Source organism: Nerophis ophidion, linkage group LG12 (genome assembly GCF_033978795.1).
Source record: "Nerophis ophidion isolate RoL-2023_Sa linkage group LG12, RoL_Noph_v1.0, whole genome shotgun sequence".
Taxonomy (NCBI): domain Eukaryota; kingdom Metazoa; phylum Chordata; class Actinopteri; order Syngnathiformes; family Syngnathidae; genus Nerophis; species Nerophis ophidion.
In genome coordinates, this window is record NC_084622.1 from 49,092,228 (window position 1) to 49,117,307 (window position 25,080).

The 25,080-nt window shown below is 43.3% G+C and overlaps 1 protein-coding gene across 1 annotated transcript in view; it reads left to right on the forward strand.

Moving 5' to 3' along the window:
* The window catches only part of LOC133562844 (P2X purinoceptor 3-like), a 124,289-nt gene that overhangs the window by 74,037 nt on the left and 25,172 nt on the right, over positions 1–25,080 (forward strand). Inside the window, exons 8-9 of the mRNA XM_061916651.1 lie at positions 14,045–14,181; positions 16,214–16,307. Coding sequence (XP_061772635.1) covers positions 14,045–14,181; positions 16,214–16,307 — 231 coding nt within the window. The remainder of the gene's footprint in view (positions 1–14,044; positions 14,182–16,213; positions 16,308–25,080) is intronic.

Genomic DNA, 25,080 nt, shown 5'->3' on the forward strand with positions numbered 1-25,080 from the left:
CCGAATGAGGTGTGGCTGTTGGGTGAGGTGTTACTACTGAGTGAGGTGTGACTGCTTCCGATGGTTACCTCAAAGCGGGCGTAGAAGGAGTTCAGCTCCTCTGCCAGCCGGGGGTCTCCCCTGCCGGCCGGGAGGTTACTGGGCCTGTAGTTGGTCATGTGCTGGACCCCCTGCCATACCCTCATGGAGTCGTTGCTTTTGAAACAGTCCTCAATCGTTGTTTTGTAGTTCTCCTTAGCCTCCCTGATACCACGCTTCAGGCTGGCTCTGGCAAGGCTGTAGAGCTCCCCGTCGCCAGATCTGAATGCGGTGTCCCTCTCCCTCAGCAGCCTTTGCACCTCTCTCGTCATCCACGGCTTTGTGTTGGGATAGACTCGGACGCGCTTTTCTACAGTAACAGAGTCTGCGCAGTGTTTAATGTAACCCAGTGTATTGCTCCAGGTCCTCGTCTTCAAAGACCTCCCACGCAGTGGTGTCAAAGCAGTCTTGCAGCTTTTCAGTGGCACCTTCAGGCCAGTTGTTTATGGTCTTTGTTGTGGTGGGAGCACTTATCCGGGGGGGGGGGGGGTGTATGCTGGGATGAGTAGCAGGGATACGTGGTCTGACTGGCCTATGTGTGCTGATGGTTTAGCTCTGTAGCCCAGCTTAATATTGGAGTAAATCTTGTCCAGTGTGTTTTTGCCTCTCATGGCACATTTTACATGCTGGTGTAGTTTGGGGAGCACTACCTTCAGGTTAGCATGATTAAAGTCTCCTGCTTTGTTGCTGGTTGATTGTATCATGCAGCTAACTTAGCGCCGTGCTAGCGTTAGCATCTGGTGCTATGTGCACTGCGGTTAGCAACACGGCATTGTATTCCCTCGGCAGGTAAAAGGGCCAACATTTAATAGTCAGATATTCCAGATTAGGGGAACAGTGACTACTCACAATGCTTGTGTGTGTTCCTCACATTTGGCTAATCGACAGTAGTAGTTAAATTGCTTAGTAAACCATCTTCCAAGAAGTATAAACAAGATAAACCTACAGCGTAAGATTCGCCAATGGCCAATTGAAGTTCTTTGGAGTAGGATTTGGATTAAAAGGCGTATCTGGTAAACTCAGACAGGCAGAGTGGGAGGGGTCCACAGAATTTTGACTGTGATTGCAGTATCATTTCTGGCCACTGTTATGTCCTCAGTTTCACCTATATGCTTATTTAGGTGTCTTAATTTAATAATAATCAGGCAACACGTTTTAACTCAATGCCTCGGATCACTCCCGTTTATTAACAATCTCGAGAGTTCAACTCTCCCCCGCTCTCGTGACGTCACACACTGAACACAGGCTACGGTGGCTCGAACATGACAAAACAGTACACGACATCCCTCCTTTCCTTAGAAATAAACTTCAGGTTATTTTCAATTGTCAACTATAAACATTAGGGAGTATTCAAAACATTTCTTATTAAACACATACTCAAATATTCTGTATGTCTTCTCTGTATTCTCAACCATGCATCAATTCACTAGTAACACACATTTTCAGTCAACAAATATATCATACTGTAAACTTACTTTGACCTTACTTTGAAGTTGTTAATTTCACATTACAACATCACACAATATTGTCACTAAACTTGACTCAAACATTTATCCCTTTTCTTTTTTTTTAAATGTTACTACTACATAACCAGACCGTAACAAGATAAAAGTCTATGTCATCACATAGTCTGCCAGCTTCTGTGGCAACCGTATCTTCCTCGAAGGCCTTTGTGTGTCTTGGGTGTCATGGCTGGTGATACTCTGTTCTGGGCGTTGAGCAGGTTGTGTCTCTCTGTTTATTGTGCAGTCCTCAACGTCCTGGGATGCATCCATTCTGGTGGGTGTATCATGAGAGTTGTTGTATCGTTTCACAAATGTTGTATTCCTTGTGTATCTGGCTCCCGTTAGAGACTCAACAACTACTTGGTTTCCTGATTTGCTCACCACCTTATGTGGCGTTGTGTGGAAAGGTGTGGTAAGTTTATCAGTCTTTTCTTGTCTCACCAGGACAGTGTCACCAACATTGACGTCTGAATATCTGGCTCCACGGCGTTCGTCTGCATAGATCTTGGATTGTCCTTTTTGTTCTGCGTCTCTGTCTCTGGCCTCCAAGGTCAGCGTGTCCTTCTGCTGTGATGCTTGGCAACTTCCCTCTCATTTTTTGGTTGAAAAGCAACTAAGCGGGGCTCTTCCCCGTGGTTGTGTGATCGATGCTCCGGTATACTGTGACATATTTTCTGAGTCCTCGCTTCCAATCAAGTCCATCTGAAACAGCGATGCGAATCCTCTTCATCAGCGAAGCATTTTGACGTTCCACCTCACCGTTTGCTTGCGCCCATCGTGGTGTCGTTTTTAAGTGCTTAATGCCGTTGGTGTCACAGTACTCACTGAATTCCTCTGATTTAAACTGAGGGCCCTGATCTGACCTCAATGTGATGGGCAGTCCATGTCGACCGAAAATCGTCTCAAGACCATCTATCACCTTTGATGTAGTTGTGGATTTTAACACGTCATATTCATAATAACGGCTGTAGTAATCAACTACAACTACAATTGATTCACCTGTCGGTAGAGGTCCGAGTAGGTCGATTGCAACATCTTGCCAAGGCCCCTCCGGTAACTGTGTGGGTCTCAAAGGTTCTGCTGCATCTGGGCGAGCAACAATTTGGCAACCATGGCATGATTTACAATGTCTCTCCGCTGCTTTGTCCATAGCTGGCCACCAGACTTTGCTCCTGAGGTGCTGTTTGGTACCGACGACTCCCAAGTGTCCTTCATGAGCTAGTGAGAGAGCGCGTGCCCGCAGTGCTTGTGGTAGCACGATACGCGTCCCGCGTAGAACCAGTTGTCCTATCACACATAACTCACTAGCAACAAGAGCATATGCTGTGCACTTTTCAAAGTGTCCACTAGCGATGGCTTTACGCACCTCACTCAGCTCTTCATCATGGGCAGACGCTTCCTCAACCTCACGGGTTGTCAGTGCGCTGGGTGTCGCGCTCACTGCCACAAATCTCACATATTCATCGGATCCGTGTGCATGTTTCTGTTTCAGTATGCTGTTTCCTAGTAGACGTGATAATGGGTCTGCTATGTTCTTTTTCCCCGAGATATGTATTACTTTAAAATCATAGGGCTCTAGCCTTAGAACCCATCGCTCTATACGAGCACATGGTTTTGAACGTGGATTATAGATAGATTCTAAAGGTTTATGGTCTGTAACCAAATCAAACTGTCTACCATATATGTATGGGTGTAACCTCTCACAGGCCCATACAAGAGCTAGGGCCTCTTTTTCTGTCTGAGAATACCTACGTTCGCAATCAGTTAGACCTCGACTGACGTAACATATGGGAATATTCTCTCCCTTCTGGCTCTGTATTAACACTGCTCCTAGCCCCACTGGACTAGCATCTGCGATGATCTTGGTTGGTGCGTCTTTGTTAAAGTAGGCAAGTGTCCCTGCTTTGGCTAAGCCCTCTTTCAGCGCCTCAAACGCTTTTTTCTGTTCGGGACCAAATTCAAAAGTAGTGTCTTGTCTTGTCAGACGTCGCAGTGGCTCTGACAATGTTGCAAATTGTGGAATAAATCTGCTGCTGTAACTCACAAGTCCAAGGAAGCTTCTCACTTCTGATGCATTTTCCGTCTCTCTTGCCTCGCTCACAGCTCTCACTCTCTCCTCTGTTGGACCGATTCCCTTTTCAGACAGCAGGATTCCCATGAAGATCAGCCGATCCATGTTGAACTGACACTTGTCAGAATTCAACGTTAGTCCACATTCCTCCAGTCTTCTCAAAACTGCATGTAGTCGCTCGTTGTGCGTTACTTCATCCTTCGCGTGAACTATGACATCATCCGAGATGTTCTCCACCCCTTCTATACCAGCAAGTGCGGCAGCGATTTCATGTTGGTACTGTTCGCTGGCTGAAGACACGCCGAAAATAAGTCTTTTGTATCTGTAGACTCATTGTGGATGGCAAATGTGGTAATACCACGTGATTCTGGGGTCAATTCGAGTTGGTGGTAGCCCTACTTTAAATCCAGTTTGCTGAACACCACTGATCCATTCATCCCCTGTAGCAGTTCATCCACTGTTGGAATAGGGTATCTCTCTCTGATGATTGCAAGATTTGCCTGTCGCATATCTGGACACAGTCTGATTTCAGAGTTTGCCTTGGGTACGATGACCACTGGGTTTACCCATGGTGTTGGTCCATCGACCGGTTCTATGATGTCTAGATCTAAGAGTTCTTTCATTTCAGCCTCCACAGGTAAGTTAAAGGGTATACGCCTGAGTGGCCGTGCTACTGGTGTCACCTCTGGGTCTATGTGTAGTTTTATCTGTTTTGTTTTCAGCTTTCCTACCCCCTAAAATACAATCGGATATTGGTGCTGAAGGGACTGTTTCGGGTCTGTGACTGCTGATATGTTGGCCCCTATTTTCAGTATACCTAGTTTCATGGCTAATTCTTTTCCAAGTAGAGGTGCCCCATTGCCTCTGATTACTATGAACTCTGCTTGTTCACTGCGCTCTCCTATTTTTACTTGGCATGTGAACGCCCCTTTAATAGGTAAAGGTTGGTTAGATGAGTAAGAGAATAGTTTTCTCTCTGATTTTGGAATATAAGAGTGACATTTTATTTTCTCTGCTTTTAATCCCTGCCATGTCTTTTCATCTATCACATTACATGTAGCCCCGGAATCAATAAGCATCTTCAAGCTAACTCCTCCCACATTCATGTTAAGCCTCTCTGACCTGTTAGTGTCATTTCGCATAAAAGCATAATCATGTTACTCTATCTCTATGTTATGCACTTTTTATTTTCCCGTTGCACCTTTTGTTTTGCATTGTTTGGCAAAATGGTCTTTACCGTTACATTTGCGGCATGTTTGACCGCTTGCGGGACATTTAGGATCCCTCCCAAAGTGATCAGCATGTCCGCACCGGTAGCAAGTTTTATCTGTTCTGCGTGTCTGTCTCTGACTTCCAGATCAGCGTGTCCTGCTGCTGTGATGCTTGGCAACTTCCCTCTCATTTTTCGGTTGAAAAGCAACTCAGCGACTCTACATATGGCACCTTTAAAGGCCTACTGAAAGCCACTACTACCAACCACGCAGTCTGATAGTTTATATATCAATGATGAAATATTAACATCGCAACACATGCCAATGCGGCCTTTTTTAGTTTACTAAATTGCAATTTTAAATTTCCCGCAAAGTGTCCTGTTGAAAACGTTGCGGTATGATGACGCGTGCGTTTGACATCTCTGGTTGTAGCGGACATTATTTTCCAGTCCGATCAAAACTATAAGTAGTCTGCTTTAATCACATAATCACACAGTATTCTGGACATCTGTGTTGCTGAATCTTTTGCAATTTGTTCAATTAATAATGGAAAAGTCAAAGTAGAAAGACGGAGGTGGGAAGCTTTTAGCCTTTAGCCACACAAACACAGCCGGTGTTCCCTTGTTTAAAATTCCCGAAGGTGAAGCTTTACTATAGAAAAGAGCGGTCAAGCGAACATGGATCCCGGTTGACCACATGTCAACCGGCAGGTTTCGGTGAGAAAATTGTGGTAGTAAGTTGGCTCTTACCGTAGTTATGAGCGGAGCTTGCGTCCTCCTGCAGCTGCTGCGGACTATTACCTCCTCCCACCGGAGACACTGGCGGTCACCACACTCGTGGCCACACCCCTCCGACTTTCAGGTACTTTATAATCTCGCTAAAACACTTGTAACACAATAAGCAGATAAGGGATTTTCCAGAATTGTCCCAGTAAATGTGTCTAATAAAATCCGAATCGCTCTCACTGCCCTCGCCTTTTTTTTCTTTCTTTTTGTTCTAGTCCTTCACTCTCAATATCCTCATCCACGAATCTTTCATCCTCGCTCAAATTAATGGGGAAATTGTCGCTTTCTCGGTCCGAATCGCTGTAGCTGCTGGTAGCTATGATTGTAAACAATGTCAGGATGTGAGGAGCTCCACAGCCGGTGACGTCACGCGCACATCGTCTGCTACTTCCGGTAAAGGTAAGGCTTTTTTATTAGCGACCAAAAGTTGCGAACTTTATCGCCGATGTTCTCTACTAAATCCTTTCAGCAAAAATATGGCAATATCGCGAAATGATCAAGTATGACACAGAACGGACCTGCTATCCCCGTTTAAATAAGAAAATCTAATTTCAGTAGGCCTTTAAGTAATTCATAAAATACTGCATTTTCTCCGACTTAAACTTAGCCTGTCCTGTTAAACACACCAATACCTTGTTTATACAAACCCTGTTTCCATATGAGTTGGGAAATTGTGTTAGATGTAAATATATACAAGGATTTGCAAATCCTTTTCAACCCATATTCAATTGAATGCACAACAAAGACAAGATATTTGATGTTCAAACTCATAAACCTTGGTTTTTTTGCAAATAATAATTAACTTAGAATTTCATGGCTTCAACACGTGCCAAAGTAGTTGGGAAATGACATGTTCACCACTGTATTAAATCACCTTTTCTTTTAACAACACTCAATAAACGTTTGGGAACTGAGGAAACTAATTGTTGAAGTTTTGAAAGTGGAATTCTTTCCCATTTTTGTTTTATGTCGAGCTTCAGTCGTTCAACAGTGCGGGGTCTCCGCTGTTGTACTTTACGCTTCATAATGCGCCACACATTTACGATGGGGTAGACAGGTCTGGGCTACAGGCGGGCCAGGAAAGTACCCGCACCCTTTTTTTACAAAGCCATGCTATTGTAACACTTGTCTTGCTGAAATAAGCAGGGGCGTCCATGATAACGTTGCTTGGATGACAACATATGTTGCTCCAAAACCTGTATGGACCTTTCAGCATTAATGCTGCCTTCACAGATGTGTAAATTACCCATGCCTTGGGCACTAATAGACCCCCATACCATCACCGATGCTGGCTTTTGAACTTTGCGCCTTGAACAATCCGAATGGTTATTTTCCTCTTTGTTCTGGAAGACACCACGTCCTCTGTTTCCAAATATAATTTGAAATGTGGACTTGTCAGACCACAGAACACCTTTCCACTTTGCATCAGTCCATCTTAGGTTAGCTCAGGCCCAGCCAAGCCGGCAGCGTTTCAGGATATTGTTGATGAATGGCTTTGGCTTTGTAAAGTAGAGTTTTAACGTGCACTTACAGATGTAGCGACCAACTGTGGTTACTGACAGTGCTTTTATGAAGTGTTCCTGAGCTCATGTGGTGATATCCTTTACGTACTGATGTCGGTTTTTGATGCAGTACAGCCTGAGGGATCAAAAGTCTGTAATACCATCGCTTACGTGCAGTGATTTTCTCCAGCTTCTCTGAACTTTTTGATGATTTTACGGACCGTAGATGGTAAAATCGCTAAATTCCTTGCAATAGCTCATTGAGAAAAGTTGGTCTAAAACTGTTCGACAATTTGCTTACAAAGTGGCGACTTTGTAAGCATCCTTGTTTGTGAATTACTTAGCATTTCATGGAAGCTGCTTTTATACCCAATAATGGCACCCAACTGTTCCCAATTAGCCTGCACACCTGTGGGATGTTCCATATAAGTATTTGATGAGCATTCCTCAACTTTATTAGTATTTATTGCCACCTTTCCCAACTTCTTTGTCAGGTGTTGCTGGCATCAAATTTTAAAGTTATTTTTTTTTGCAAAAAAAAAAAAAACGTTTATCAGTTTGAACATCAAATATGTTGTCTTTGTAGCATATTTAACTGAATATAGGTTGAAAATGATTTGCAAATCATTGTATTCCGTTTGTATTTACATCTAACACAATTTCCCAACTCATATGGAAACGGGGTTTGTAGATCTGTAGTTTTTAACCTTGGTTTGATCGAACCCTAGGGGTTCAGTGAGTCGGCCTCAGGGGTTCGGCGGAGGTCAAAACACACCCGACTCATCGTGTAAATACAAACTTCTCCCTATCCGCGTTTTACGGATACGGCAACAGCTGACTGATTTGCAGGTGTGATATTTGTTGTGAGGTATTGCACCTAGTTGGTTTTGTTGTTTGAACAAGGTGATGTTCACGCATGGTTCATTTTGTGCACCAGTAAAAAAAAACATGGTAACACTTAAGTATAGGGAACATATTCACCATTCATTAGTTGCTTATTTACATGCAAATTAGTAACATATTGGCTCCTAACTAGTCATTATTAAGTACTTTTTAATGCCTTATTCGGCATGTCCTTATTATAACTCTAACCCTCTAACCCTGACCCTAACCCTAACCATCCATCCATCCATCCATCATCTTCCGCTTATCCGAGGTCGGGTCGCGGGGGCAACAGCCTAAGCAGGGAAACCCAGACTTCCCTCTCCCCAGCCACTTCGTCTAGCTCTTCCCGGGGGATCCCGAGGCGTTCCCAGGCCAGCCGGGAGACATAGTCTTCCCAACGTGTCCTGGGTCTTCCCCGTGGCCTCCTACCGGTTGGACATGCCCTAAACACCTCCCTAGGGAAGCGTTCGGGTGGCATCCTGACCAGATGCCCGAACCACCTTATCTGGCTCCTCTCGACGTGAAGGAGCAGCGGCTTTACTTTGATCTCCTCCCGGATGGCAGAGCTTCTCACCCTATCTCTAAGGGAGAGACCCGCCACACAGCGGAGGAAACTCATTTCGGCCGCTTGTACCCGTGATCTTATCCTTTCGGTCATGACCCAAAGCTCATGACCATAGGTGAGGATGGGAACGTAGATCGACTGGTAAATTGAGAGCTTTGCCTTCCGGCTCAGCTCCTTCTTCACCACAACGGATCGGTACAACGTCCGCATTACTGAAGACGCCGCACCGATCCGCCTGTCGATCTCACGATCCACTCTTCCCCCACTCGTGAACAAGACTCCTAGGTACTTGAACTCCTCCACTTGGGGCAGGGTCTCCTCCCCAACCCGGAGATGGCATTCCACCCTTTTCCGGGCGAGAACCATGGACTCGGACTAGGAGGTGCTGATTCTATCGCCGGATAGTCAAACCTCGAACCCTAACCAAATAACTCTAAATTAAGTCTTTATTACTTAGAATATGTTCCCCTAGTGTCCAAATAACTCTAAATTAAGTCTGTTACTTAGAATATGTTCCCCATACTGCGATGAGGTGGGGACTTGTCCAAGGTGTACGCCGCCTTCCACCCAATTGTAGCTGAGATAGGCATCAGTGCCCCCCGCGAGCCCAAAGGGAAACTGTAAGCGGTAGAAAATCGATGGATGTTCCCCATACTAAAGTGTTACCAAAAACATAAAAACTTTGTCTTAAATTTGAAAAAAATAAAATAAAATAAAGAAAATCACAAAAGAAGGGTTCAATGAGTGCGCATATAAAACTAGTGGGGTTCGGTACCTCCAACTGGGCTAAGAACCACTGTTATAGATATATATTACAACTCCTGATAGGAAGTCACCATTTGTTACATTACATGCACATTAATGAACATTTCCATCTGCAGTTCCCAGCATGGTTCTCTCCCGGAAAAGGGTGGAGTGCCATCTCCGGGTTGGGGAGGAGACCCTGCCCCAAGTGGAGGAGTTCAAGTACCTAGGAGTCTTGTTCACGAGTGAGGGAAGAGTGGATCGTGAGATCGACAGGCGGATCGGTGTGGCGTCTTCAGTAATGCGGACGTTGTACCGATCTGTTGTGGTGAAGAAGGAGCTGAGCCGGAAGGCAAAGCTCTCAATTTACCGGTCGATCTACGCTCCCATCCTCACCTATGGTCATGAGCTTTGGGTCATGACCGAAAGGATAAGATCACGGGTACAAGCGGCCGAAATGAGTTTCCTCCGCCGTGTGGCGGGGCTCTCCCTTAGAGATAGGGTGAGAAGCTCTGCCATCCGGGAGGAACTCAAAGTAAAGCCGCTGCTCCTCCCCATCGAGAGGAGCCAGATGAGGTGGTTCGGGCATCTGGTCAGGATGCCACCCGAACGCCTCCCTAGGGAGGTGTTTAGGGCACGTCCAACCGGTAGGAGGCCACAGGGAAGACCCAGGACACAATGGGAAGACTACGTCTCCCGGCTGGCCTGGGAACGCCTCGGGATCCCCCGGGAAAAGCTACACGAAGTGGCTGGGGAGAGGGAAGTCTGGGTTTCCCTGCTTAGGCTGCTGCACCTGCGACCCGACCTCGGATAAGCGGAAGAAGATGGATGAATGGATAATTAACTTAGAATTTCATGGCTGCAACATGTGTCACACCTATGGATCTTGTTTTGTCATGTTTTTGTTTTTGGACTCTTGTTTCCCGTTTTACACTTCCTGGTTTTGTTTTTCCATAGTAACCCATTAGTTTCCACCTGGTCTCCAAGTCACGCCCAGCCCTCCGTCCCACACCTGTTTCTAATCATCATAGCTGCTATTTATATCATTCTGTTTCTGTCCTCGTCCTGGGAACTTTGCTATTTGTATTCTGCTTCATGCCTTCACGCACCCTCAATTACCTTGCAATCCATGCCCCTTGTACCTGTCACAGTAAGTTTTTGTTGTTGTAACATTGGCATTGTCTTGCTGAAATAAGCAGGGGGCGTCCATGAAAAAGATGGCGCTTAAATGGCAACATATGTTGTTCCAAAACCTGTATGTGCCTTTCAGCTTTAATGGTGCCTTCACAGATGTGTAAGTTACCCATGCCTTGGGCACTAATGCACCCCCATACCATCACAGATGCTGGCTTTTGAACTTTGCGTCGATAACAGTCTGAATGGTTCACTTCCCCTTTGCTCTGGACGACACGATTTCGAATATTTCCAAAAACAATTTGAAATGTGGACTCGTCAGACCACAGAACACTTTTCCATTTTGCATCAGTCCATTTTAGATGATCTCAGGCCCAGAGAAACTGGCGGCATTTCTGGATCATGTTGATGAATGGCTTTCGCTTTGCATAGTAGAGCTTTAACTTGCACTTACAGATGTAGCGACGAACTGTATTTAGTAACAGTGGTTTTCTGAAGTGTTCCTGAGCCCATGTGGTGATATCCTTTAGAGATTGATGTCGGTTTTGGATACAGTGCCTTTTTAGGTGATCGAAGGTCACAGTCATTCAATGTTGGTTTCCGGCCATGCCGCTTATGTGGAGTGATTTTTCCAAATTCTCTGAACCTTTTGATGATATTATGGAGTGTAGATGTACAAATCCCTAAATTTCTCACAATTGCACTTTGAGAAACGTTGTTCTTAAATTGTTTGACTATTTGCTCACGCAGTTGTGGACAAAGGGGTGTACCTCGCCCCATCCTTTCTTGTGAAAGACTGAGCATTTTTTGAGAAGCTGTTTTTATACCCAATCATGGCACCCACCTGTTCTCAATTAGCCTGCACACCTGTGGGGTGTTCCAAATAATTGTTTGATGAGCATTCCTTAACTTTATCAGTATTTATTGCCACCTTTCCCAACTTATTTGTCACATGTTGTTGGCATAAAATTCTAAAGTTAATGAACATGTACAAAAAAAAAATGTTTATCAATCTGAAAAACAAAAATCTTTGTAGCATATTCAACTGAATATGGGTTGAAAATGATTTGCAAATTATTGTATTCCGTTTATATTTACATTTAACACAATTTCCCAACTCATATGGAAACGGGGTTTGTATTACATTTAAGTATCGCTGCGGCCTATATGGACCATGGCTGAAAAACAGATCTATTACAATGTTGGGGGCGCTCGCAGTTAAGAAATAGTTAAGAAACACTGGTTTATACGCCCAGGGCTCCCACCACTTAAGCCTTATAGTAAATTGATTTTTAATGCTCATTTTTTGGTTGTTTTTTTCTGTCATGGTTGAGGACCCCTGCTCTAGGAAGTCTTGAAATAACAACCTTGGCAGGTTGCTTGCAGCTTCAGAAGACAATCCAGATTATAATGTTTATGTTTGAGCGAGCTAAAACAAATGAACATTTGTCATTCTAAGTATCTATTTCTGGTCTTCAAATTCATCATGCAGGGCGGATGATGTTTTGTATATTTTCCTGTTGGATATCTAGTCCTAAACCACAAAAATGTGAGTGTCCCCGCAGTCCAATATTTTTTGTCAGCTTTAGGGTACCTTTATGAGCTGCCAGCACCTTTAAAATGTGTCAATGCACCAGAGCAATGTTTATTCCAGTCAGCAGATGTCCTGCTGTATTCCCGAATAGGCAGACATCTTTAACGTCCTCAACTGAAATGGTCACCAGTCCGCTATTCCCCAATGCAACACTGCACTGACAAAACAGGCAGGTTTTTCCGATCCTGTGTTTGTGTAAATTTTGTTGAGAGGCAAGATATTGTTAAGATTTTTTGAGATCAGTGCAAAAAGATGCTAAACAAGACAGGACAAGACAAAGAGACCAGCAGTGCATATATGGGCAGGGGAGGTGGTGCAACCGCCTTTCCTAGCACCAAGAAAGAAATTGTACTAAACCCAAACAAAATATTGTTGTCTTTTAATAACTCAATTGCAATAAAATTATTGATTGATTGTTTGATTTTTGGTAATACTGGATCAGCTACTATGTGTTTTGGCATTGCTTTTTATTTTTATACTGATGGTCTGCAATTGTATACGCCTGTCGTCAAATATAAGCAAACCTACTTATATAAGCAATCTACTTATAAACAAAACCCTTGTTACTTAAAACATCAAAAACAGTAATGATTATTATGAGACATGTTCAAATTAAAAACAGCAAAAACCTTAGGACAGGGGTGCCCACACTTTTTCTGCAGGCGAGCTACTTTTCAATTGACCAACTCGAGGGTATCTACCTCATTTATATATATCATTTATATTTATTTATTTATGAAAGAGACATTTTTGTAAACAAGTTAAATGTGTTTAATGATAATACACGCATGTGTAACACATACAGATGTCTTTCTTTCACGAAGACAAGAATATAAGTTGGTGTATTACCTGATTCTGATGACTTGCATTGATTGGAATCAGACAGTAATGATGATAACGCCCACATTTTCAAATGGAGGAGAAAAAAAGTTGTCCTTTCTGTACAATACCACATGAAAGTGGTTTGTTTTTGGCATCTAATTCATCCAGCTTCCATACACTTTACAAGAAAAACTTTGGCGGCAAATTCCGTAGCTTGCTTGATTGACATTCACGGCACCCGAGGGTCTTGTGAGATGACGCTGGCTGCTGCCAGTTCATTATTATGAAAAAATGACGGAGAGGAAGGCGAGAAACACTTTTTATTTCAACAGACTTTCGCGCCGTCCCTTCCGTCAAAACTCTAAAGGCCGACAGCCCTGCTTCATTCTGCCTGCGCTAACAAAATAAGAGCATCAAACTCCGTAGCTTGCTAGCTTGTGCACGCTAGCTTTCTGAGACTCTTATTTTGTTAGCACAGGCAGGATGAAACAGGTCTTTTATGGTGAAGACAGGAACTGTGCAGTCGGTCTTTAGAGTTTTGACAGTAGGTACGGAGTCTCTAGAAATAAAATGTGTCTCTCTGCGTCCGCCCTGTTAGTGATTTTTTTCTTAAATATGACCTTGCAGCAGCCGGCGTCATCTCACAAGATCCTCGGGTGCCGAGAATGTCAAACAACTGACGAAAGTGAAGTCTTGGTATGATTGATGATTGCTAATTTTTATGTCTATTTTTTAATGCCTGGCTTGAGATCGACTGACACACCCTCTGAGATCGACCAGTCGATCGCGATCGACGTAATGCCCACCCCTGACCTATCCCAATAATTGTTTATTTGAATTACAGTGCAATATTTGTCTTAGCTTTGGCTTGAGCGATGTGAAATGACCACGCGGAAACGCAACACATCCTGACCAAGTTTTTGGCCAAACAACACATGCCCCTGTTTTCAGCACATGAATGCCCATAATGTTAAAAAACATACTTAAAGTATAAAAATGGTTTGATTTATAATAATAATCCTACTTAGAAATGTGTTTACCACTGTTATGTTCGGTACCAATTAACAGTGATAAATGAGGGGCAACTGTGAATCCACTTTTTATTCTATCCACCTCAGTTCACATTCTCGATTTTTTTTCCTTGTTAGGGAGGCGTGATTGGAATAAAGATTGGCTGGATGTGTGATCTGGACAAATCAGATGATCAGTGTAACCCTTCGTACTCATTCACCAGACTGGATGCAATGTCACAGAAGAATGCTGTCTCCCCAGGTTACAATTTCAGGTAAATTCTGTATCTCCAAGGTTGTAAAGCTTGAAATTTGGATTTAAATTTGACATGTTATTTTTATGTTTGATATTGGTTCTATATTTTGAAATATTTTTAACATTATGAATTGGTCACACACAAATGACATTCGTGGCACGCCCCTATAGTTATGGTCAAGAAATGATTTTAAAGACATGCTCACGTCAGACCCCGCTGCAGAAAAAACATTTGGGGGCATAACATTTTTTCAGGGGGTCCCCTGCCAAAAATGGATTCCCGCCACGTTAAAGCTACACTCCTGGGGCTTCATCTGGCCACAACTGATTATTACGTGGGAGACAAACTCTGTGTGGTTTAAGGATATGCATTTGAAATTTTTTAAGCTTTTAACGTGTCCAAAAAATTAAAAAGTAGGCCATTTCTTTTCGTCACAACATAACAATGGAAAAATTATCAAATACTGCACTCGTATACAATTAAGATATGAATATGACTTTAGGCAAATAATCTGTAGAATATGCTTAGAAAAATCTTGCGATATAGCGGAGCCTCGATATTTGAAATGTGATGTGGCAAGAAACGTCAGTAGAGGAAAATGTTTGCCAACAATTGATCAATGGTTAAAGGGGAACATTATCACCAGACCTATGTAAGCGTCAATATATACCTTGATGGTGCAAAAAAAGACCATATATATTTTTAACCGATTTCCGAACTCTAAATGGGTGAATTTTGGCGAATTAAACGCCTTTCTGTTTATCGCTCTGGAGGCGATGACGTCAGAATGTGACGTCGCCGTGGTAATACAGCCGCCATTTTCATTTTCAACACATTGTAAACATTGGGTCTCAGCTCTGTTATTTTCCGTTTTTTCGACTATTTTTTGGAACCTTGGAGACATCATGCCTCGTCGGTGTGTTGTCGGAGGGTGTAACAACACTAACAGGGAGGGTTTCAAGTTGCACCACTGGCCCGAAGATGCCAAAGTGTCTGCCGCCAGACCCCCATTGAATGTGCCAGAGTGTCTACACATTTTACCGGCGTTGACAGACATGGCACACAGAGATGTATGGATAACCTGCAGATGCATTTGCAACGATAAAGTAGACAAAATCACAAAGGTGAGTTTTGTTGATGTTGACTTATGTGCTAATCAGACATATTTGGTCGCGGCGTGACTGCCAGCTAATCGATGCTACCATGCTCTGCTAATCGATGCTAACATGCTATTTACCGGCGGTGCTAAAGCAGACATGGCACAGAGATGTATGGATAACCTGCAAATGCATTTGCAACGATAAAGTCAACGAAATCACAAAGGTGAGTTTTGTTGATGTTGACTGCCAGCTAATCGATGCTAACATGCTACGCTAATTGATGCTAACATGCTATTTACCGGCAGTGCTAAAGCAGACATGGCACAGAGATGTATGGATAACCTGCAGATGCATTTGCAACTATATTACGTTTCCTTCCACCCACATTTAATGCGAAAAAAACACTTACCAATCGACGGATTTAAGTTGCTCCGCTGTCACAAGATGCGAAATTCCTGATCGTTTGGTCCGCACATTTTACCGGCAATGCTAACGCAGCTATTCGGCCATGTTATGGCTATGAATAGCGTCAAGCTATTCGCTCAATAGCTTCAGTTTCTTCTTCAATACTTTCATACTCCAACCATCCGTTTCAATACATGCGTAATCTGTTGAATCGCTTAAGCCGCTGAAATCCGAGTCTGAATCCGAGCTAACGTCGCTATATCTTGCTGCGGTATTCGCAATTGTTTGTTTACATTGGCAGCACTGTATGACGTCACAGGGAAATGGATAGTCGCATCGCAAATAGCAAAAATCAAGCACTTTAAAGCTTTTTTTAGGGATATTCAGAGACCGGTAAAATTCCGAAAAAAACTTCAAAAATACAACAAGCCACTGAGAACTGATTTTTATTGTTTTTAACCCTTTTGAAATTGTGATAATATTCCCCTTTAAACAGTTACACTATGAAATGTCCACATTTTTGACATAGTTGTCTTTTATTGTAGGTTTGCCAAGTATTATAAGATGGAAAATGGAACTGACTATCGCACACTGGTCAAAGCCTATGCCATAAGGTTTGATGTGCTTGTCAATGGAAATGTAAGTAGACATTTTGAGGGTCTGTTATCTGCCAAGTACTTAGCTGATGTTACTTTGGGTGAAATAGTTATTTTATCCCCTGCTGATTTGGTAAATTAACACCCTAAGAAAGATACAAACAATTAATTGTTTTTGTGGTAGCTTTATTGTTTCAAAGAGTGGCAGAAAAAAAAATACAATAAATGGATTTTATGAAGTCATTAATATTTAATTGATTTAAATAAGTATTTGTATTCAATACAAAATGTGACTTAGTACTTGGTAGATAAATCCTTGTTGTCTAGTAAAAATATCATGTTTCTTGGAGTTTGTCACCAGGGTTGCACACATGCGAGGCCGTAACTACCATTGAGGACACCAAGATCATGTCCACTGTATTTTTTAAGTGACAAAAAGAAGATGATATGACTGACTGAAAATATATTTATGTAGGACATCGTGTGCCATGCGGTAGATCATCCTTTCTCAATATACAATCTTTGGTCAGGCACAGCCTGCTACACCTCCAGACAACGTCTACTTTTACTTTAAACATTATCCTAATCCAAAATGTGCTGTCAACATAACATTAACCTTTAAAGCAAATGTAAATTATCGAATGACTAGGCACTTCATATGAAATTTTACCCCCAATGTATTCCTCGCAACATCATGTCCTGTTACTGATCAGAATATGAGGACAGCTACTTTTACTGACTACATAAACCAATTGCTTAGACTCCTCAAAGACTCTAACACATGAAATACTCAAAAGGAACTCCACAAGTGGGTAAAAGTGGAGAATCATTGAGTACTTACAAACTCTGCAAAAATCAGAAGCCGTCAGAGTATTACTGATTATACCCACAAGAAACATTCCTTGGTATTTATGACCTTTCAAAAATGCAAAATGATGGGGTTCCACTCAGACCCATTGTAGCATTAACTCTGTGACATACAATATTGTTAAGTATGTGGCTCCAGCACCCCCTGCGACCCCGAAAGGGACAAGCGGTAGGCAAAGGATGGATGGATGGATGTGGCCAACATTTATCACCTTTGGTTGACAAATTTCCACATCATGTCCAAAACTCAATTGACTTTGTAGAGAAAATCCGAGATCTAAAACTGTACAAAAAGGAAACTATATATTTTCATTTGATGCCACCCCCATCCGCACTCCCTGTTTACCAGGATGCAGTCTTGTAATCAATCAATCAATCAATGTTTACTTATATAGCCCTAAATCACTAGTGTCTCAAAGGGCTGCACAAACCACTACGACATCCTCGGTAGGCCCACATAAGGGCAAGGAAAACTCACACCCAGTGGGACGTCCGTGACAATGATGACTATGAGAACCTTGGAGAGGAGGAAAGCAATGGATGTCGAGCGGGTCTAACATGATACTGTGAAAGTTCAATCCATAATGGATCCAACACAGTCGCAAGAGTCCAGTCCAAAGCGGATCCAACACAGCAGCGAGAGTCCCGTTCACAGCGGAGCCAGCAGGAAAACATCCCAAGCGGAGGCGGATCAGCAGCGCAGAGATGTCCCCAGCCGATACACAGGCAAGCAGTACATGGCCACCGGATCGGACCGGACCCCCTCCACAAGGGAGAGTGGGACATAGGAGAAAAAGAAAAGAAACGCCAGTCTTGTAAGGGATCACACATTACAGGATAGATCCACACTAAACCCAGAAAAGATTTGCCTTTTGCTGGAACGTTGCCTTAACACTCCATACTCTGAATTTATGGGAACGTTTTACCGACATAAACATGGTTGTGGCATGGGATAACCTGTATCTCCAACTGTAGCAAACCTTTACATGGAAGAGCTCTGAGTTATTTTAAGGGAACAGCACCAAGTCATTGGTACAGACATGTGGATGACCTATGGGTAAAAATCAGAAACCAAAAAGACCAAGCCTCAGTTGACAAAAACATGAAGTTCACACGTGAGGATGTCAAACACAATAAGTTGCCTTTTTTGGACTGTGATGTCCACATTGGAGAAAATAGGCCTCCATGTCGGGGTTTGCTGAAAACCCACACACACCGATTATTACATACTTTTTGACTTACACCACCACCACAAACTGGGCATTATCAGAACTATACACCACATAGTTGATAATGCTCCCTCCAGAGAAAGAGTATAGGCATTTGAGGGAAGCCCTCCAAACCCATGGTCACCCCAGCTGGTTGTTTGCAATTAGTGCATCCAGTTCCAGAATTAACAAGAACAGAGTAGATGAAGAGGAAAAAGGTGACAGACACAAAAATATTGTTATTCCATAAGTATCAGGTCTATCTGAGAAACTCAGAATTATCAACCAACACAACATTCCAGTACACTTCAAACCAGGCAACACCCTGAGACAGAGACTAGTGGATCCTAAAGACGGTCACCCCACACCCACAAAAACCATCTGGTGTATGCTACCTAGTGTAAATAACTGAGTCAACATATTGGGGGAATACAACAACCACTAAGCCGTCGCATGGCACTGTATAGATGGCTAAACTCTTCAGCTGTCTACCTGCACCTCAGGGACATCACTCCTTTGAGAACAAAATGTACAGTTTCTGGAAAGGAAGGATGGATTGTACAAAAGTGGAGTGAGAGAAGCCATCTATGTCAAGGTTGAAAAACTATCCCTTAACAGAGCAGGTGGTCTGCGACGCCACCTGTCTCCTAAATACAACACTGTCCTTTCAAACATTATTAAACAAATCTGCAACTTATCCTCCAACAAATAACAGGAGTTAGAAACATTCTGGTCACAGAAGGTGACCAAAATGCCATTTCTTTACAACTGAATGAAATGCCAACTTGGGTGGTTCCGACTATTTTGGACTGGTAAGAGTCGATCCACAGCATTTGTTCTGCCACGCATTACCTCAATGCTAATGAGAGGAAATTACACTTCAACGACTCTTGTTGGTTTTGACAGTAGTATTGTCTTTTTTGCATCAAGCAGTTATTTTTCTCTCTTTGATAGGGCAAAACGATCCCTGCCCGGACACCCCCTCCTAGTTCTTGGAGTATATATATATATATATACATATATTTAGGATTTTGGCACCAGCCGATAGACTACATGCAAACAATCAAAGTCTTAGACTAGATCTGACCACTCATAGTCTATGAGCATGAACTGATGAAGCCTACGCAGATAAGATGCAAAACATCTTTAAAGACAAACCAAAAAGTCCAGTTGCAATCGATTGAATGCCTTGAGATTACAATGACCTGAATGAATGAGAACATTCATAGACAGGACAGCTTTCCCTTGCACGCATCAGTAATACTCGCATAATGCTGTGCAACACAGTTGAGATGAACCCAAGGATGCAGACAGATGGTGAGTAAACCATTCTTTTACTTAGGTAGTATACTCAAAAAAACACTCCTCACAGGAGGTAACAAGAGGCGAGGGTGCAAAAAGGAGAAAACAAAATGTGCACCGTGGAAAAAACAAAAATACTATATAGAAAAATTAACTAAATTTGGGTCAGAGTTGCTAGACGTGCTACCTACAAAAACAACACCACGCTAGATCGCACTGGGAATGACCAAGATAGCAACAAGCAAAAATACTAGAAGCGTGGAAGTCATCAGGCGTGGGGCGCCGAGGAATGGAATTGGTGAGTCCCATCCAGCTGCCAAGGTGCTGCTTAAGTAGAGCCAAGGATATTGGAAGTAGCAGTGTATGTCTCAAAAGTCCACCCAAAAGGGAAACAAATGGAACTCTATGGAAAAGGAGAAATGCAGTAAGAATACAACACCAAAAGAGGGAAACTGAGAATACTAACCACTATGTGGCAGCAGAAGGTGACAAATACTTTGGAATATGAGGCAAAATGTCTTGAGTTCAAACCAGTGTTGGAGTTGAAATGATCCATCCATCCATCCATCCATCATCTTCCGCTTATCCAAGGTCGGGTCGCGGGGGCAGCAGCCTAAGCAGGGAAGCCCAGACTTCCCTCTCTCCAGCCACTTCGTCTAGCTCTTCCCGGGGGATCCCGAGGCGTTCCCAGGCCAGCCGGAAGACATAGTCTTCCCAACGTGTCCTGGGTCTTCCCCGTGGCCTCCTACCATCTGGACGTGCCCTAAACACCTCCCTAGATGCCCGAACCACCTCATCTGGCTCCTCTCGATGTGAAGGAGCAGCGGCTTTACGTTGAGCTCCTCCTGGATGGCAGAGCTTCTCACCCTATCTCTAAGGGAGAGACGCGCCACCCGGCGGAGGAAACTCATTTCGGCCGCTTGAACCCGTGATCTTATCCTTTCGGTCATGACCCAAAGCTCATGACCATAGGTGAGGATGGGAACGTAGATCGACCGGTAAATTGAGAGCTTTGCCTTCCGGCTCAGCTCCTTCTTCACCACAACGGATCGATACAACGTCCGCATTACTGAAGACGCCGCACCGATCCGCCTGTCGATCTCACGATCCTCTCTTCCCTCACTCGTGAACAAGACTCCTAGGTACTTGAACTCCTCCACTTGGGGCAGGGTCTCCTCCCCAACCCGGAGATGACACTCCACCCTTTTCCGGGCGAGAACCATGGACTCGGACTTGGAGGTGCTGATATGTCTTTAATTTATGTTCTATTGGTGTTAAAATAGTTTGATACGCGAAACGTCAGCATATTAATTAAAACGGGGTTGTGCATTGTGTTGCTCAAGGTAATATTATTAATATGGTGAAGGGATACCCATTATTTCCGCCTTTCAACTCTTCTTTTGGACCACCAATTTTTGACCTCGGTATTTGTCAAATCCTGGTTATGGCCCTTCACATGTGGCCATAACAAGGGGGCTAAACAAGGGGATGGGTCGAATGCAGAGGACAAATTTCACACCTATTGTGTGTGTGACTGTGGTGGAATGGTCCGAAGCTTACACTGCAAGTGGTTTTAGTACAAAAGTTTTATTTACCCATTTATCAAAAAGTACAGGTTGGATTTAATTGCCATATGCAGACAGACATCGTCCTCCAGAGAATCCAGAATCAAACTGAAACATGCAAATCATCTATCTAATGTTGGTCCACTGGCTTTTTTATATGATTCCCTCATGTGGATCTCCTAGTCATAACAACAGTCATCACATTTCTTAAACTAGTTGGCGTGACCACAAATTCAACTTTCCATTTTATTTGCTTTCCCAGTGATTCAGAACAGGCTTTTAGATAGACTTTATTTTTCAGACAATAAATATGGTATGAAAGTCAGAAATTCCACTACATGACAATAATTGGTACTTTAACTTAAGGCTTGGCGATATATCGAATATACTCGATATATCGAATATACTCTATATATCGCAGGTTTTTCTCTGTGCGATATAGAAGATGACTTTGTGGTGATACAGTCATCAGTGATTCGAAAGGTAATAGAGTAGGTGTCAGTTTGGGCTGGTGTCGATCTTCAAACTGCATCTTTTTACATTTAAAACCCAGGGGGAAATGGCGAGACTGAACATTCTCGGTGATGGCGGGTTCAGCTGATGGCACTAGTGACAGTGCAATGCCCCAGCTTGCCCAAGGGTGGCAGCATTGAGTTGACCAAGGGCGGATTTTGGCAGCATGAACAACGAGGACAACGTTCTCACGCAGTTGCTTTTAGCTGCAGGCATTACACTGCAGGCTTTTCTCACTCTCTTTCAATCATCAATCAATGTTTATTTATATAGCCCCAAATCACAAATGTCTCAAAGGACTGCACAAATCTTGACGACTACAACATCCTCGGAAGAACCCACAAAAGGGCAAGGAAAACTCACACCCAGTGGGCAGGGAGAATTCACATCCAGTGGGACGCCAGTGACAATGCTGACTATGAGAAACCTTGGAGAGGACCTCAGATGTGGGCAACCCCCCCCTCTAGGGGACCGAAAGCAATGGATGTCGAGCGGGTCTAACATGATACTGTGAAAGTTCAATCCATAGTGGCTCCAACACAGCTGCGAGAGTTCAGTTCAAGCGGATCCAAGACAGCAGCGAGAGTCCCGTCCACAGGAGACCATCTCAAGCGGAGGCGGATCAGCAGCATATAGATGTCCCCAACTGATACAGGCGAGCGGTCCATCCTGGGTCTCGACTCTGGACAGCCAGTACTTCATCCATGGTCATCGGACCGGACCCCCTCCACAAGGGAGGGGGGGGGACATAGGGGAAAGAAAAGAAGCGGCAGATCAACTGGTCTAAAAAGGAGGTCTATTTAAAGGCTAGAGTATACAGATGAGATTTAAGGTGAGACTTAAATGCTTCTACTGAGGTAGCATCTCGAACTGTTACCGGGAGGGCATTCCAGAGTACTGGAGCCCGAACGGAAAACGCTCTATAGCCCGCAGACTTTTTTTGGGCTCTAGGAATCACTAATAAGCCGGAGTCTTTTGAACGCAGATTTCTTGCCGGGAAATATGGTACAATACAATCGGCAAGATAGGCTGGAGCTAGACTGTGTAGTATTTTATACGTAATTAGTAAAACCTAAAAAGTCACATCTTAAGTGCACAGGAAGCCAGTGCAGGTGAGCCAGTACAGGCGTAATATGATCAAACTTTCTTGTTCTTGTCAAAAGTCTAGCAGCCGCATTTTGTACCAACTGTAATCTTCTAATGCTAGACATTGGGAGACCCGAAAATAATACGTTACAGTAGTCGAGACGAGACGTAACAAACGCATGGATAATGATCTCGGCGTCTTTAGTGGACGAAATGGAGCGAATTTTTGCGATATTACGGAGATGAAAGAAGGCCGTTTTAGTAACGCTTTTAATGTGTGACTCAAAGGAGAGAGTTGGGTCAAAGATAATACCCAGATTTTTTTCTTGTCTCTCCTTCTTACAGAGACATAAAACAAGCTCACTTTCTGACATACGTCACGTACTGTTGCGCGTGCAACATCACACACTCTCACGCAGCAGAGAGGGAGTGGCATGGGTAACGGTAGCTGTGATGCTAGCGGTAATACGAGAGAAAGAAGGAGTGAATCTGGTAAAAAATGAAGAAAGAATGGATTTCCAAGAAAAACAGTAGGGGCTGCTTCGTCTGACGGCAAGATGTCAACAGACAACCGTAATATGTCAAGTGTGCGGCAAAAGCGTTGCCACAAAAAGTAGCAGCACTGCTAATTTGTAGCATGACTTGAAAAGTCACCCGCTAGAGAATTTAGAGTGCTTGAAACTCTGCATGTCAACATCTCTGTTCGGTGCCAAACCAACAAAATGCCCAAGCCACCATGTCCACATCAACACCGTATGAAATAAATAGTCAACAACAGAAGGAGATAACGTCCACAGTAACTTACCACATAGCGCAGGACTTACACTATTTGATTTCCTACCATAAAGCTATTTTTTTATTTGACAGTAATTGTAATTATATTGTGCTACATCATGCACAAAAGTGCACTTAATTTGTTTTAAACTATGGTAGTGGCGTTCTGTACAAAAAGTGGACTTTATGTGTTGTTTTGATATGTCATCTTAGTGACATCATGCACTCAAGTGCACTAATAACTTGTTTTAAAATGTCTCAGACAATCTTGCACTTTCTGTTTTGAAATGACATGAATGTTTGTGCCACTGCTTAATAAATATAGTTTTGGTAAATTGACTTAGTTGTGATTTCCCTCTGTATGAACGTTTAAAATGAGCATATATTAATGCAGTATGAACAAGAATGTTTTAATGTAGACACATAGAATCATCATACTGCTGTGATTATGTGCATCAAGTGTTCATTCAAGGCTAAGGCAAAATATAAAGATACATATTGTGTATCGTGACATGGCCTGAAAATAGAAATATTAATAAAAGGCCATATCACCCAGCCTTACTTTAACTTAAACATTGTCAGAGGTAGACTGTACTTTATCAGCAGGAATTGTTTGAGAGTGTCCTATTTTTTAGTTATACTTCATATATATATATATATATATAATTTATTTTTTGTCCCGGCAAGAAATTTGCGTTCAAAAGACTCCGGCTTATTAGTGATTCCTAGAGCCCAAAAAAAGTCTGCGGGCTATAGAGCGTTTTCCGTTCGGGCTCCAGTACTCTGGAATGCCCTCCCGGTAACAGTTTGAGATGCTACCTCAGTAGAAGCATTTAAGTCTCACCTTAAAACTCATCTGTATACTCTAGCCTTTAAATAGACCTCATTTTTAGACCAGTTGATCTGCCGCTTCTTTTGTTTCTCCTATGCCCCCCCCTCCCTTGTGGAGTGGGTCCGGTCCGATAACCATGGATGAAGTACTACTGGCTGTCCAGGGTCGAGAGCCAGAATGGACTGCTCGTCGGGACCCAGGATGGACCGCTCGCCTGTATCGGTTGGGGACATCTCTACGCTGCTGATCCGCCTCCGCTTGAGATGGTCTCCTGTGGACGGGACTCTCGCTGCTGTCTTGGATCCGCTTTGAACTGAACTCTCGCGGCTGTGTTGGAGCCACTATGGATTGAACTTCCACAGTATCATGTTAGACCCGCTCGACATCCATTGCTTTCGGTCCCCTAGAGAGGGGGCGGGGGGGGGGGGGGGGGGTTGCCCACATCTGAGGTCCTCTCCAAGGTTTTTCATAGTCAGCATTGTCACTGGCGTCCCATTGGATGTGAATTCTCCCTGCCCACTGGGTGTGAGTTTTCCTTGCCCTTTTGTGGGTTCTTCCGAGGATGTTGTAGTCGTAATGATTTTTGCAGTCCTTTGAGACATTTGTGATTTGGGGCTATATAAATAAACATTGATTGATTGATTGAATTATTTTTTGTTGGATAAAGCT